Here is a 16,561-nt window from a genome sequence, read left to right on the forward strand (position 1 = left end):
GGAACAAGTTTATCCTGTACACTTGAGTCTGACATAAATGGCATAGCAGCGATTTATTAAAATCTTTCTACTTCGTGCAACTATTCCCAGGCCCTGATTAGAAGTAATAAGTATCGTGGAAAGAAAGAAATGAAAGAATACAAAGAAAAGGCGGATTCGTCAGGCTCATGACCGAATCATGCATCCGTCTCGGTGTGTGGGGCTGAGAGTTCCCTCTAATTTATTCGTCTGCATGCTGCATTCCATTTTTCCTGTAGCCCCTGTCTGCAAATCGTTACAGTCATCGGGTGTCAAATCAGACCATCGGACGATCTGGCTGCAGGAAGGAGGGGAAAGGGTTAAAAAAAAAACTGTTTGAGTGAAACGTTACAGAATGAAGCAGCAATACATCAAGTCGTTCTATACAAGCGACTGAGAGGCTAACGGATAGTTATTTGTCGAAAACACCGACTACTGAGGTCAGAGATGCAATAACAATTAGCAGGATGCTTCAAGGTGACATCCGCCCACGTGCTGCATCCTGCTGACACCAGTACTGGACCAAAATAACAAGGTTGAGACAGGAATGACCCGTCAGGGTCAAACCGTGCAACCTTTCACAAGGTGGAAAGTTCGTCTTGTGTGAAACAGGTTGCATGAAACGCAGAGTCTGAACTAGTTTTATTCACTTTATCGACTGACTTACCTATTTCAGGTGTTATCGATTCAGAAATACAGGTGTAGGTATAAATACCGGTATGCACGGAAATTGTAACCGTTACTTTTATTTATTCGGTACACTAAAATAAAAGCTCTTCTGTTTTGTTTAAATAAAAAAATTTATACTCAACTGTGTCTGTGGTTTAAGTCAGGGTCATTTTTTATTTTTTCCGTTCCCTGCGAAAGAATTTATTTATTTCAGATATTTTTCGTTTTCAGACGTTTCACAAGTCTCTTTTTTATACTTCATCTGTGTAAGTCGTCAAGAGGCAATTCTTTAGAAGGTGATTGCTTTCTGCTCAGACGAGAAGATAATGATGGGGATACATACACGAAAGGGTAGAGGGATACAACATCAACATCTCTAACTACACAGACGAATCAAAAGTCATAGACTGCCACATCTGGCACAGAAGAAAGTTTAAAACATTTTTTTCTTAAATAGTTCAGTTAAACATGTTCATGTCAGGAAAACCTTTTATGTCGCTCAAACCTACACAAAAATATACAACACAGATATAGGTAAGGAATATATCGGATTTATTAGGTGCAGCTATGCCTCATTCACCACCAACAGTATCTTAATTCACTCATCAACAGTGAAATTATGCCTCGCGGACACAGAAGGCATCAAACAAGTCAATCCAAATATTTTCAACATGCACAATAAGGGAGGGAGTAGCATTTTGTGATAGTTACATTGTGTCTCCCATGCCTGTGAAAAACGTATCTGTAAAAAGGAGAAAGTGGGTCGATTTTCTCTCTGTGTTGGATGTGTTTGTCCCATGGCATCTTTTTTTTTTTTTTATTGTGCAAACTTCCTGGGACCGTAGTTAAGAAGTATGGTTAACCGGTGGTTAGCTAAAGACCAAAAGCGCTGCGGGTCCTGTAGTCGAAAGCAGGTGAAGACCCAGGCGTAAGAAAAATGTCTAAAGGTCGCCACCCTCTGTCCAGCCCATAGTTATGACTACAGAATGCCGCAGTCACAGACATTTGAAGCAAAGGTAAAGTCGTTGCTCTGGAGCAGGATGGGGAACTCAAGGCAAAGACACTTGTTTCAGAAGTTACAAAGTGGTTCCCCTACCCCGTATATATTGTTTTACCCCAAGCCGTTTTTACAAAAAGGTGGCAAAGATGCCCCAAGGTAAAGAAACATTAAGTAGTGTTCACAGTGTATGGATGTTGCACTGTGACTACATAAACATAAATAAGACACTTTTCCTCCAGTTCCCATATTCACTAGGGGAGAGAACTTACTGTCGCTGCGTAACTACGCATCAGAAGGCATGGTACAGCTGTGTGTACTTCACTGATCACAGGTAAAGCAAACCTTGGAGGTACCGTCCCTCTACTTCCTAAGGCTCTTGATGGTAAAATAGTTGTAAATAATCAAGTTAATAGTTTGTATTTTTCAAAGAAGAAAAGTGTAAAGTACTTTACAAAATGTGAGTTCCTTTCTTAAAAATAAGTGTTAGTCAGAACTTGCATCACCCTTCTCCATCATCTTGCTAGCTTAATAACAAAAAAAAAAAATCCTTAGAAACAATTGTGTAAAAATAATCTCATGAATTTGTTATACCTTCAAACAGTCCTCGGTTAACAAAAATCCTTAGAAAAAGCGTACAAAAATAATATCATGGAATGTGTTATGCTGAATTTAATTCATGTTAAAAATGAGATTCGTGCACTTTTTAAATATCACGACAAAGCAAAATAGACAAAATGTCTCTCACGGAAGTTATTTCAAATGTAAGCTATGTGAGTACTAACAAGAACTGCAAAAACACATTGTATAAGCCGCTAAAGAGATGGCTTCATTGTATCCCTCACGGAAGTTACTAATGATGTAAGCAATGTGAATGACAAGAACTGCAAAAACACATTGTATAAGCCGCTAAAGAGATGAAATCCGTTGATGGTAGTGATGAAACAGGAAAGACACGAAACCAGAGACTAATTGTAATGGTTCTGGTAATGGCATCGAATCCTGCAGGTTCACAGTCTGCAACCCCAGGTGAATGCGAAAGAATGAAACCCTGGAATTTTCCAGGCGATATCAGGCAGCTCTTCTTGCTGTCGTCCCTGTTTCTCCTGAGGTAGGCTTCATTCCCATTTGCCTTCCCTAGCCCTACTTGATAGTCGGCCTCTGGAAGCAAGTGCTGTATCAGAGTACACTCTCTGGATGCATGTCCAGTAGTCAGCTCCCCTCGCTCTGCTTGCCAGCCTGCTTTTCACCAGGTGCTGCAGGTCTAACCGTTAGCTCCCTTCGCACAGCTGGCCAGCCCACCTCTCACAACAGGTGTTGTAGGTCCAACAGTTAGTTTTCCTCACAAGGCTCGACATCACTCTCCTCTAGCATGGACTTCATCTCTAACATGGTGTGGCACATCTGTAAGATGAGATGAAGTCTGGAACCTGCTTGTATTTTCATTTAAGTGTGAACTTAACATTAATTGTGCATAAGGCTGGTATTGCACAAAATACATATTAACAAAAAATTATATAAATGATTAGGAAAATCAAGTGAAAAGTGATTATAATAACGTTTCTGGGTTCCTTATACCGTTTATACTTACTGACTGGATTCAGACAAGGTTAAGTTAGAGCTATCTATTTACATAACATTAATATTGTAGTTTTGTTTCTATCCACATAGGTGAACGCCTACTCACTGGTAGTCTGCCGAGAACTCCGATACCCATGGCGTGCACACAAAACATCGCCTGTAAATGACGAGAAAGAAGGTCGGTGGAGAGAAAGAGAGGAAAACCAGAAGGTCATTCACATCACGATGTCCCATCCAATCACATTTTCTCTCGCACAATTGACAGTTACATTTAGTAGACTCAAAGCCATTTAAGTTGGCTTATTTAAAAAAAATTTTAACTACCGTGTGTTATTGTGTGTGAGAAATGGAGAGAGTCTGTTTGTATACAAACGTATGAACGCTTGCCCTCCTCTCTCTCTCTCACACACACACCTCCACACAAGTGGGAATGCACAACTATAATTGTGACCTATTGCCACACATCGAAATGTACTTTCAAATAACGATAGCATCATGATAAATCTGTGTAGATATTAAATAGCAGTGAGTACAAATCTTTTTACTCACGAGGTAGACGACGAAAGTTAAGTAAAAGCGACCCCCAGGGCGACGATGAGGTAGATGTACCAGAGAGGAGGCACTGTCTGGATGTAGACGACGACGAAGTACATGTTGATGGCGATGACTGCTATGGCCAGGAGACCGGCAATCGTCTTCATGATCCTGAAACAGATATGTGTCTATGGCACGGTGTGTGGAATGCTAACTTTCTCGGCCGTGTTTACCTTCCCTAATACCTAGCCTGTTTATCTACCCTCCATTCCTGCATAGCAGCTGTTTGGGCAAGGATTTGGGAGAGGATTTAACAGCCACAGGTCCGAGCTGGCTTTGCCACTGACCTCTGCTACGCAACTGAGGTCACTGACCACCAGCCTTTGCTACCTCGGAGCGAGAAATAAATAGAGGGGTTAAAAAAAAAACACGAAAACGCAACCAACCAACGAAAAACAAAAGTAGGTGTTGGAGGCAAAGGAGAGGTCACAGTTAAGAGAGAGACGGACAGATAGACAAAGAAAGACCAGATCATGAAGAAAATTCTATAAAAAAAAAATAAAAAAATAAAGCAGAAAAAATTTCCTAAAATTGTTAGGTATTAGCTAGCATGAGAAGTGTCGAAAATTTGTTAGTGATTGCTTCCCTTGACGAGTGTGACTTGTGGTGCGTGCACTTTCCAGCTTTAGTTGCTTTTAGTCAGTTATACCATCAATAGCGATACTAGGCTTTTGTGACTGACTTGTGAGATGCCGAGTCAAAGGTCATGTTAGGTGGACGTTAGGACAGCAGCCCGAACTGATTTGACAACAAGGATTCTGACTGACCGTCCGTTGCGGAAGTCGGCCATGACCTCCGGCGCCGAGGTGAAGGTTAAGATGGGGATGAGGGCAAAGGGCAGCTGCAGACTCATGACGACATTGAGAAGATCGTTCATGGTCGTCAGGTCGTTGATGCCCTGAAAGACGGCCAGTGAGATGGTGGGGGCGATAGCAATGGAGCGTGTCAACAGCACGCGCTGCCATCTCTTCCACCGGAGATTGAGGAAGCCCTGAAAACGAACACACACGCATGTATCGATAAATATGGAGCATAGACCAACACAATATGGCGCACACAGCAACTTAAACACAATCATGTACAGGTCAACATAATCTGGAGCATCCAGCAACTTCCATACAAAAAGAACCCTAAAAATGTAAAAGGACCGTGACACAACTACCAAAAGCACACGCAATGCAAAGACACGCGTAACGTACCCCTGACCCTCCACCGAAAAACACACCAAAAACTAAGCTGAATGCTCATTAAGACACCTAACACACACGTCATCCTTCACTGACCTCCATGACGAACTGTCCAGTGTATGTGCCTGTCATGGTCGAGCTCTGACCGGCGGCAAGAATACCTACGGCCCATACGTACATAGCCGGAAGTCCGAACTGGCATCCCAGGAACACTCCCTGTATGTGCACAGTGAATCACTGGTGGTGAGTCATCAAGGGATGTACAGTGTATGTGGTATAATGCATTATTCCGGGGTTCTGATTTATCAGATAAAGGCTTACATTAGCATAGTCAAACACTGATGCAATATGAACAGCCGACGAATGCTTGTCCATACAGGCGCGAGCACAAACAAATAAACAATCTCTCTGTGATAATTAAATATTGCAAATTAATGCATGCAAACTTACACCTCTGTAAATATCCACTTCCAGCTCCGTTACCTGAAAAAGAAAACAACGGGGTAAAAAAAAAGTAAAACATGATGAGATGAAAAGGGAATTGAATTTATTTATTGAATAGGCCTTCGGCCCATTTCACGTGGAGTCCAAACGGCCCACAATAAAATAAAAAAATGTACTAGAATATACATCATAAATTACACAAACTGTATCATGAATTAGTCGACTATTGATTAACCGAAACACCGAGTCGAAAACGTATTAGAACATTATGGATCCTATGTCTTGAACATCGTTCTGATAGGTACATAAAGAAAAAGGCAATTCGAATGTTCGATAAAACGAAAAACTTCAACTTACATTGAAGACATCAGCGTGCGGGTTGCCTTGCGCCAGGCAGTTGTTGTACTGAAACATGTAAATGTAGGGATGATGAACTTCAGTGACAACACATTCCCCCTGCACGCGCATCACCTGCTCTTATTTTTCTGCACGCGCACTATTCACGCACGCACACACACACACACAGAGGTCACTTTAACCACAGGTTTATAAGCCTCGTCTACTGCACACACCTATCAAAGACAAGTTACGTAAGACATGGCCAGTCACGTGGTATCCTCACCACTTCCGGTGCCGTGCGTCCATAGAAACCCTCGGCGAACACGGAGACGACAAAGACGTTGATGAGAAATGAGACGAAGAGGGCGATGGAGGCCTCGATGAAGAAATACTTGTTGGCTTCCTGCACCTCCTCTTTGTTCCGCCGGTTCACCTGGCGAGACTGCAACAAGAAAGACGCAGCCAGCTGGTCACGTGACGACAATACCACGACTGTCGAGAAACAAACTTTCATTATTAAAGAAACCTGAATCTCTGGCATCATGTTCACCTCATGTTCAATTTGTATCAGACACTATTTAAATACGGATGTCTTTCCCTGGACACCCGCTGCATTAAGGAGAATCCGGGCACTTACCTTGACGAGAGCGGAATGCAGGTAAATGTTGTGAGGCATGATGATGGCGCCGATGATGCCGACACCCTGTAGAAGTTGTTGTGGTCCGCAGTTTTCGCAATTCGGGTAGAACAGGCCTTTGACAACTTCCCTTGATTTGGTGCCACCCGTATGTACTGATGTGTAAACAACAGTATAATCACGTGATGAACTCTATCCGTTGTGTATAATAAGTAATATTCACTCTCTCACACACGCATGCACACCAACAGACGCAAACAGGCGAAAGCAAACACACAGAAGACATGCGCACTCACCTCGTAGCCGAAGGTGACGGCCATGATGGTGATGAGGGTACAGAAGAAGGCCTCCAGCTTGCGAAGCCCGTATTTGTCCAGCAGGAGGAAAGTGAAGGTGTCTGCGATGGTGATGAGCGCCCCTCCGTACAGCGGGATCCTGTCAACACACATCACCCCACAGTCTCAAGAGGGGCGGACTGCAAGGATTGGTCCGACACCATCCCACCCAACCCCTGAGTCCAGCAACAAACCGGGAATAACACCGCGAGACATTTCACGCGAGATTCGGGGAGAACTGCTATTTTGTGTTGTCGACGACTGGAGTAGGACAGGTTGGATTAAATTTGTCGAAAAGCGACTTGCTCTTGCCTCACGGCTGCTGACAATCATAAAGTTTAGTATCTCGTTCTTCTGAGGAAGGTAGATAACCCTGGGGGTGGGAAAAGTGAGGGGAGTTAACTTACTTGCCGTCAGAAAGGAGGTAGAAGGCGATGGAGGTGCCGATGACCTCCTGCATGTCGGAGCCAATGATGGCGATCTCCACCATGATCCACAGCAACACGCGTGGAAAGCGAGGGTACTGGTGATAACACACCTCCGCCAGGTGGCGCCCCGTCACCACGCCCAGTCTTGCGGAAAGCCGCTGCATCAGCAGGCCCAGTACAGTTGCAGTCAGTAGTACCCATAGCAACTGTAACGAACATACAAACCTTATAAAACATTAATAACAACTACAACAGACAATCGTAACTGTAATGACTGTAACAAACATCCACAGCAAGTACAGACGAACAGATGACTGGTGTAGAGAGAACGAAGTGCACAGCGGGTGCATACACAGGTAATAGCTAATTACACGATGAATGTGGGTAGCAAGGCGAGTCGGGGAGTAACAAGGTGGCAAGGACAACAGGACTTGATACACTGACATCAGATAACTCGTGTCTGACCTTGAACTGCGCTAAGGATCCCGACCGAAGGTCAGACTCAATGTTGCCAGGGTCAAGGTAGGCGATGCTCATGAGAAACCCTGGACCCGTGAAAGCCCACAACTTCCGTAGACTGAATTTCTGTAACATGCAAGTTACATCATCATCATCATCATCCAACATAAAACTTCTGACCAAGTGTTCAAACTGTTTTTCCATCATGCCTTGACTGTGTGTGACCTTGCTTGTCTGGATTAATGCTTTGTTATGTCTCTGTACACTTAATATGTTTTGCAGACTGTGGATGTCTGTTGAGACCTTTAGTGTGCTAACGGCTACACCAGGTATCGTGTGACGTAACACGCACACGGGTGTCCTTGTGACGTAACAAACAGTGGCTTGTGTGATGCAACATCTTCACAGGTGACCTGAGGTAACACCTATTGGTGTCCGGCATCACCCAACACCTACACTGGTGTCCTGTGGTACGGGGATTCTCTCGTTGAAATAAGTCGACGCCACGTCACTGTTATCCTTCCCAGGTGAGCTCCCCTCCTCGCGAGGTGGCGGCCCCTCGCTGCTCTGTTCATTGCTGAGGTCGGTGAGTGGATGACGGTCTTCCCTCATTGTCCTCTCGCTCTTGACCTCCTCCTCGTCATCTGCACGGACAGCATACACAGAGTCATACTGTATGGTTTCCCACTTTATAAAACAAGCGCAGAGTTGTGCACCAGTCATTGAAAACCACGATGTGACTTTAATGTTTAGACAGCGCGTGCTCACTGACATGCAGCTTGTCTGGTCCTCTCCTCTAAGGTAAAGTTATGCAAGAGGCAGCTACTAGCCCGCACTAGTGTTACCCAAATATATTTATTCATGTTAATATCCATGTGAAGTCAGTAGAGAAACTACGGCGGAAGCAGCCTTCAGTTTATATCTTGAGCCTAAAGGTGAGAGGCATTATAAGCAGCACAGCCTGTCTTTTGTGTGTGAAAGGGTTACCAACGCGCAAAATACCAAACACACGCGTACATACAACACAGAATACAGAATAGCCTCAATAGGCAGAGAAAAAATGGTCGATGCCACAATCGCTGTTGGGAAAAAAGTATGCATCCACCAAATTGGTGCCACATACAGGCCAGCCATGACCTTTTCAAGAACTCATGATGTCACGGGGGTCACTGCACATTAAAGGACAGACCTATGTGTCACATCTAGGTCAATGTCTCCCTGTCGACCAGCTTCTCAGATCAGGAGCACAAAGGGGAGAGTTCTAGAGAAGAATGTTTACTGCCCTTTCATCAGCACCGTTCACACTCGCGCCTTTCTTCAGACTGAAGTCGTCTGCCAAGCTTCTATAGCTTCTCATAAGCGCCGACTGTAAAAAGAAAAAAAGAAGAAGAAAAAAAAAGCTAGAAAGAAAAGATTCAACACCAAACCGAGACCAAAAAGCACTTCAATGGTCCTGTATGGGTGGTGGCACGTCCTCTTCCAGACATGTCATGGACTAGAGTAACATAACCAGCAATAATTCGCTTACCTGTTCGCTTACATTATCACGTGGACCTGAAAGTATATCTGGCATAAGCGCGATGCCAACGTACTTCTGAACCATTTTGTTATTTCTGGACATACAAAAAATGGCCCGTTTCCCTCCAAAATGCAGGGACATATCTTGTACACAGAAAGAATTTTAATGCAATTTCGCTCAGAAGAGGGTTGCACATTATTCGTAGCTCCCTTGTCTACGCAAAGGCATCGGCATGTTTCGGAAGAAGCTCCCGTCTTCCAGCAGTACCTTGGGGAAAGCACGTGAGACGAGTACTTGACAAAGAGAAGAAAGAGTGCGTGAAGTAAGGGTACAATGATACGCTTCCCAGTGTAGCGATACGTACTATCGTGTATCACGGACGTTTAACGAGTGCGTAAAGGCAGGCTCTAGCAGTTGTTAGTAGTTGTTAGTGTTTATTTGTAAGCTGTGCACTTCTAAGGTTGTGTAACATGTGGCGGCAGCTCCAGCAAAACGAAATCTTTAACCCTTTCGCTGTCAGCATATCTCGGAGACACGTGGTCAGTTAAAAGCCATGTCAGGCCGAGCCAGCACGTTCAACTGTCGCCATATTCTTAAATGAAAGGTGACTTGTCATCCCAGGTAAACCCACAGCAATCGTCTTATCTCCGTAGTTTTGAAGCAGCTTCAAGATGTAACATTAAGCAAACTTTGCTGAGTCTGGATAGTGCATCGTAACTACAGAAACAAGTTTTCTCTTCATTTCCCCGGACGTTAGTAACAACATGCCCTCGCTTCATGAATGCAGCTTTTGTTCAATTAATTTCGAAAGTGTTAAACGTGGTTAGTGTCAGCTGCTACCTGGATGTATGGTAGTATTTACAGAAAGCAACTTCTACACTACCTCTACGTTGGTTCCATTGCACTTTTTATCGGATATGATCAGGCGCCCTCTCCACTTACGAACCGTTCGTCGTTCGTGACCGCTTTTACGAGTGATGAAAGACTAATTAGTCGTTCTAAAGTGAAGCAAATATAATGAAAGGTAAATGACCACCGACACCAGCAAAGCAATACCCACTGTGGTCTCTGATAATCGAGTAGCCAAGTCGGTTTCCCATGTTGGCCAAAATCCTGCCGAAATCTTGAAGACTGCAGACAGTTCTACTTCTTTCATTCACAAAGTCTCTCACAAGCAGGGAGCAAGATTATCAGTCACTGCCGCTGCTTTTTGATGTCTGTTTGTCATCTCCTCATCCTCGCCATTTTGTCATCTTGACAGGTGACAGTTTCACGTCGTCTGGACCTGTTGACATGTCATTTTGAAGTCATCTAAACAGTTTAGACAAAGCAGTCGAACATCGCTTGCCCCAGTGGGACAGGAGACCATAGCAAAAACACAAAGATGGCCCACCACCGACACGTCACGCTCGCACCTGTCGTGTCCAAACTCTCGCCTCTCCACGTTTTGTCCCGTTTGACGTTTGTCGCCGCCCTCGCCCACGCTTAATAAGACTACCTAACCTGCGGCAACAGCTGTTCCAAACAGTCTTGTGCTGTCTAGTTTACGAGTCTGTCCCGCAGCTTTGTAGTGCATCGTAATTTATTGCAAGCTGTTCATACGAGAGATCGTTAGTACGGTGTGTCTGGGACGCTTTGTGGGGTCTAGGACTTGCTTTTCCTATTCAGGGATGGAAACTCCAGAGAGTGAGACAAGCACTTGAGGTGTAAGAACAGAAACCATCAACAGGATGCCCTCCTTGAACCCTCAAAGCCTGGGATCATCGTCCGTGATTTATACGTAATGTTAGCTTTAAACAGAGTGATTGTTTGTGTGTTAACTCTTTCTGATACCTGGGAACTATTTGTGATTGCCAGTTCAAATGGAATTTACATACAATTTGCCTTCCTGTCACTATATATCTTAACGCTGTACCTTGCAGTGAACGTGCTCTAGTTTTATTTTTAACCTACTGTAACTAGAGCACCTTCCCATGTTTAAATTGCCCACTGGGACCAGTAAAGTTGATCATTGTCATTGGGATATTCTGTGTGCTTGCATCCGGCTTGGATGCTTTCGCAAAAGAAGGCATGGGTCCTTGTGGTATAATTCTCCCGAACTAGCAAAAGCTTTCTCTCTCCCAAGAGCGACCCTTGAACCTCTTCGTGGTGATTTTGTCGACTGGAGCGCGTGGGTCTAAGGGAGAGAAAGTCGGGAACAAAAACCCAAGGATGTGAGACTCACTTCAGCCAACCACCCAAAGACAGAGTGCACGGCGAACAAGCTCGGGGATTGATTGAGAAATAAGAGCAAATGCATTCACAGATGATGGTCATGTTCGCTGGTTTTTAGCAAGAGTTCAAAGAAGTTTGCCAACCACATCCTGCAGACGGGGGGAGGGGAACGAAGCTGGAGCACATCCTCTTTGGATTACTTCTTCTTCCCCTTTGTTGTCAGTAGATGATTAGGTCGTACCCACTTTTTTTTTTTTTGAAAGGCGTTTCTTTGTGCAAAATACACTTAATTACTCCAACGTGTCCACAGGCTTTAGCGATTCGAAACTTCCGGCTCAACACATTAAAAATCTGAATATCACAGCTAATGCTTGTGGTCATTCGATAGTCTTGCTCATCATCTCACATTTGCTCCAGAAATGTTTCCCGAAAACGTGTGTAATGGAATGCGCACAATAGCATTAATGAAATACCTGTGCAGCTCTTTGCCCATGACATCCGCTAGTAAGCGTAGACAGTGTGACAGCTTCAGTATGCAGGAACCAGGGGAGCAGGGGGGCAGCTGCCCCTCATAAAAGATACTAAGGAGGCGAGAATGCGACGGTCGTTCACTGTCAGCATGGAGTTTGCTGATCCCCTCCCCAAAGCCAAGCATTTTCCTACGCCACTGAACTTAGACGCGTGTACATAGAGAAAGAGTTCACAAAAAACAATAAATGGTTGATGAATGTTTGTAAACATTCAGAAGAACCAAATAAATGACATGTGAACTAGATGAGGAAGGGTGTGGAAGAGAAAGCTGCAAGACTTGCTAAGAAGGTTCACGCCATAACGCTCATAAAAACGACTTTAAAAATTGTTACACATACATTCCCAACTAGCTACCGCTGCTTAGCGTGTTCACCCGTGCATGCATTTCCGCTGACAGCAAATAAAAGTCGACTACATTTATTGCTTGAATACATTGCATTTTCCCCCATAAACTCTTAAAGCTAAAAAAACGCGTGACCACCCCTCCGTAGCAATATGTTAACGCCCCCTGGTAACGCAGTTGTCAATACGTTCTCTTTATGGCAGGTTGCAGCAGACGACAGAATGTAAATAACAGAGTGTATCTTCGACCTAGTTATGTGAAAGGGAATCCTAGGGGGCCTGGATATAAGCGGTTAAAGCCTCTCCCACAATGGTCTTCTTATCGGCTGGGAACACACTGTGGAAAAGTGAAAAGTGAGAGAAAGAGAGCGTGTCGGTATATTTTTTTTTTTCTAACCTAAGCAAATCCTTACTATGTATCTGATTCTCCCTAAATTTGGCAGGGTTACTGCTCTTCGGATATGCTGGGTTGGAATACGTTCCTCCGAATAATATTTTTTATCTTTATTTTTTCCCTTTTAAGAAGTGATTGGGAGTGGCTTCAACTTGAAAAGAAACATCTACTGCGTAGGTCGATTGCAACATAAGTCGGCTACAGAGCGCAGGTTTTATGTAATTTGAGAGGAAGCACTATTAAAGAAATCAAAAGACAGAGGGAGCGAGGAAGGTGGAAAAGAGTAAACGATCGAGAAAACTACTGTTTCACTCAAAAAAAAAAGTTGCTGAAAATTTTGCTGTCAACCTGCCCAGTTAGGAAAGGGTTATCACGAGTACACGTGTTTCCTTATATTGATTCGCGTGAATAATTCCTACAAGCTACTCAAACGAAATGATAGCTCGAAAGTTGACAATCACATGCCAGCTGGAAGAGTTCATGGCATAAATCAACCCGGAAGTAGTACTGCCACTCCGGGTAGTATCATCATAAATAGTTCCTTTTGCGCATCAGTGAACAACATAGAAAGGTGAGAGACTAACTCAATTAAACGGCTGTGACAGGCACTTCGCAGCCTAGTTCAGACTCCCTACTGTTGACCACTCGCACACACGCAATAACAAAGCCCTGCTGTAAAGTGTACTTTTAAAAGAAAAAGGCAAGTCTGTTCCTGTTTTGTTCACTGTGTTGACTGCAGGGGGGCAGGGCAGGTTTATTTAACATGTATCATATAGCATAATAAAACTAGAAGCAAGTGAAGCAGGCGGGAAATCGTGTGTTGTTCTGGCCTGACAACAGCTGTTGCAAAAAAAAAAAAAGGAGGGGGCAATTAACTGTCAAACAGGTGCTTAAAAAATGAAAAACAAAAACTGCTCACCTGCGTCACCAGAAGTTTTGCCCCAGCCGGCGTGTCACCAGATGGATAGCAGCAGCGGTTATGACGTTGTATGGGAGGGCACTCCCGACGACAGCTGACCCCCCGGAGAGTTATGTCCCTTGAATGGCGACACAAACCTTATCCTATTTCTTCTTTATCTTACTGTCGCTCAGAAAAGTTATCAAAAACTTAACTGCTCTGCGTTGTTGCTGGGTTTACTCAGAGCTGTGACACTGCTCAGAGCCGCTGCCTGCTCGTGTGATCTGTGGCGCGGTGTCCTTAACAGTCGGGAAAGTAGATTTCATCGCTGTTTACAAAGTCTCGCTAAATGTTTCAGTTTCTTATCGCCGCTGTACTGTAGAAATGTGTCACAACTGGCAGGCCGCCTTGCTGTCAGCCCGTCTGCAGTGCTCGCTGGGTTCTAATTTTAGATCTAAACCAGTTGACATGGTCACGAGGCGGATCTGACTCAGACTATAGGGTAGCTTAGTTAAGCGTCTCAGCTAATAACTCTTATAGAACTCAATAAAATAAGTAGATATACATGCATGATCAAAAACAGTAACTAAATCATTTTTTTTTAAAAATAAATATGCATTTCCAGATTTTTGTGAAAAGTGTATGCATAAATGTGGCTTAAAACGTCGTTAATTCTATTCGGCTATAGTCACTTCCTCGACACATGAGAAGTTAAACTGTCTTTTATGTTCGTATCAGCATACAAATAAAGTAGAATGTGACCACTAACTAATATTCCAATCTACGTCCATGATGTGATTCTGTGTGTGTGTGTGTGTCACTACTGCGCTACACCGACGCCACGCATTGTCAATCACTACTTGCAATAAGCTTGACTCAGGTGAGGGAGATCAAAAGTTGACAATAAAATCACGGTTGAAGCAGTTCGCGGGTAAAGCAGTTTGCGGTGTGACTTCCCCGGGCAACACTACTATTCAGAATCCTGTTAGAACTCTGGTTAGATTTCCATAAAATGCATGCAGCAATATATACAAGTTATTTTTTTCGCAAGACACATTTACCATCATTACCAATATGGCCCGTCATCATTCTCATTTTTACTCAGTGCTTGAATTTTTCTCATGTGTCAATGCTCCAGCCATGTATCAGATCTTAGCAGGGATCGTTTTACACTTCTTTTCAAAATACTTTTTTTCCGATTGGAAGACTCTCTCTTTCTGCTTTGCTTAACGTTACACAAAGGACAACAAATCATGAGTGTCATTCACTCTCAAGTCGAGTTCATTTGGCCTCAGTGACGAAACCGAGTTACATTTTGCATTTATTTATTTGTGTTGGCGCGCGCGCGCGTGTGTGTGAGAGAGAGAGAGCGAGAGAGAAAGCGAGAGAGCAAACAGACGAATTGAGGCTGTAAGTGCAAATATCCAGATCCTGTTTTGGCCAAGAAGCTGAAAAACACCTTTTTTCGCTCACGTCCTTGAAAGCCATCTTTACCTTCCTCATTCTCTCTGTCTCGTTTGACATGTGAATCAACTGACCTCTAAGTTCTATCACTAATGTTGCTCACTGAGTAACTACGCACTTAAGGCGAGCTTCACAACCACCAGGATAGCGAGGAAAGCAAGGTCATGATGTCAAGAACTCTATTGTCGTCTGCACCAGCGCTGACCTCACTACCTTGCTTCTCTCGCGATCCTTCCATTATAAAGATCGCCTCAGTCACCCCGCCCCTCACAAGCGAATCGCTGCAAAGAAAATTGCATCGACATGCTGCATGCACTGGTCACCTGAATGGATGAAATATCTGGCACCTGACGAAACGGTTATGCCAGCATTTGATGTTGCTTTATTTATGTAACAATCAGAACTGCCTTGTTCAGATTGTGTAGCACATCAGAGTGTTTCAAGACAGCTGTTACAGATGTTGATTTCCACGGCTACCAAAGTCATGTAACAATAATTTGCATGGTTGTTGCTGCATGGGTTCTGGGTGTCATCAGTTCTTACCTGTTGCTCACAAGGCAAACCAGACAACGGTCAAACTACGCAGGACGCAGTGCGGGTAAACTGAGTGCGAACTTTGCACCACGACGTGCAAGAGAGCCAAGCTCCCATCAAAGAAAAAAAAAATACAGGACAATAGAAACTCTCTTTAAAACCCGGTTAGCACTGCAAGTGATGAGTTCAGTGGACTTCTCAAAGGACAGAATAATGTGTTCCTAGTGTTACCTGTCTAGCAGCAAGTTTTATACTCATCATCACACGTGACTCCATGGTATGGGCTGCGGCCTGTGGTCGCTAAGTGATCACGTTACTGAAGATCACCTGATAAAAAAATGTTCTTGTCATGATGGGTTCTCTAAGTCCAACCAAACATCCGGAAATATTGTATAACGTTTGCGGACACAGACAGAAAAAAATGACCAATAAACGGAGAGGAAAGAGGGTGAAAACAAAAACACAAAAGCCTGCTTACCACCGTAAAATTGTAACAAGGATTTTAAAGGCCTACCCGGACACTGTTGTTTTTTTTTTTTCAAATGAATCGGCTATTTTCCTGATGCTATTTCCTAAAGTGAGTGAATACTTTCCTTATTCCCAAAATTCAAAAGCTTTAGCATTGAAAATATACATGAATATACGATTGCATTGCCAGTGAGAAAGAAATTGGAAGTACATAACGATCAATAGTCATGATCATTTGTGACCTGTGTGTGCGTGGTGATGTGTGTAGGCTAGATTATGAATGGAGCAATTTAGCAGCTACCTGTTATCACTCAGTCATTCGCAGAGAGGGCCTCGACCTTTGTGCATGATGTTTGTGGACTAGATTATGAATAGTGGGTAAAAGATAGTATAATCTGCTAGTGGACAAGGTGTGAAAATTGGTCGAAGAGAACATAGAAGTTGGTTAACAATTTGTGGTCAATAAAGCAGAATTGTAGCTTTTAGAAAATTCTTTCCTTCGACGGGAC

At 43.7% G+C, this 16,561-nt stretch overlaps 1 protein-coding gene across 1 annotated transcript; it reads right to left on the reverse strand.

The window, feature by feature from the left end:
• Positions 1-1,689: 1,689 nt before the first annotated feature.
• Positions 1,690-14,031, reverse strand: LOC112564161 (natural resistance-associated macrophage protein 2-like). The gene is given in 16 exon segments (XM_025238792.1): positions 1,690-3,088; positions 3,372-3,422; positions 3,815-3,970; positions 4,627-4,850; positions 5,143-5,262; positions 5,497-5,529; positions 5,848-5,895; positions 6,113-6,271; positions 6,467-6,597; positions 6,600-6,621; positions 6,763-6,901; positions 7,209-7,435; positions 7,695-7,814; positions 8,145-8,332; positions 10,268-10,492; positions 13,608-14,031. Coding segments are annotated over 13 exon segments (1,590 nt in total). The 5' UTR covers positions 10,308-10,492; positions 13,608-14,031; the 3' UTR covers positions 1,690-3,088; positions 3,372-3,422; positions 3,815-3,831.
• Positions 14,032-16,561: the final 2,530 nt, after the last annotated feature.

This window comes from Pomacea canaliculata, linkage group LG5 (genome assembly GCF_003073045.1).
Source record: "Pomacea canaliculata isolate SZHN2017 linkage group LG5, ASM307304v1, whole genome shotgun sequence".
NCBI classification, from domain to species: Eukaryota; Metazoa; Mollusca; class Gastropoda; order Architaenioglossa; family Ampullariidae; genus Pomacea; species Pomacea canaliculata.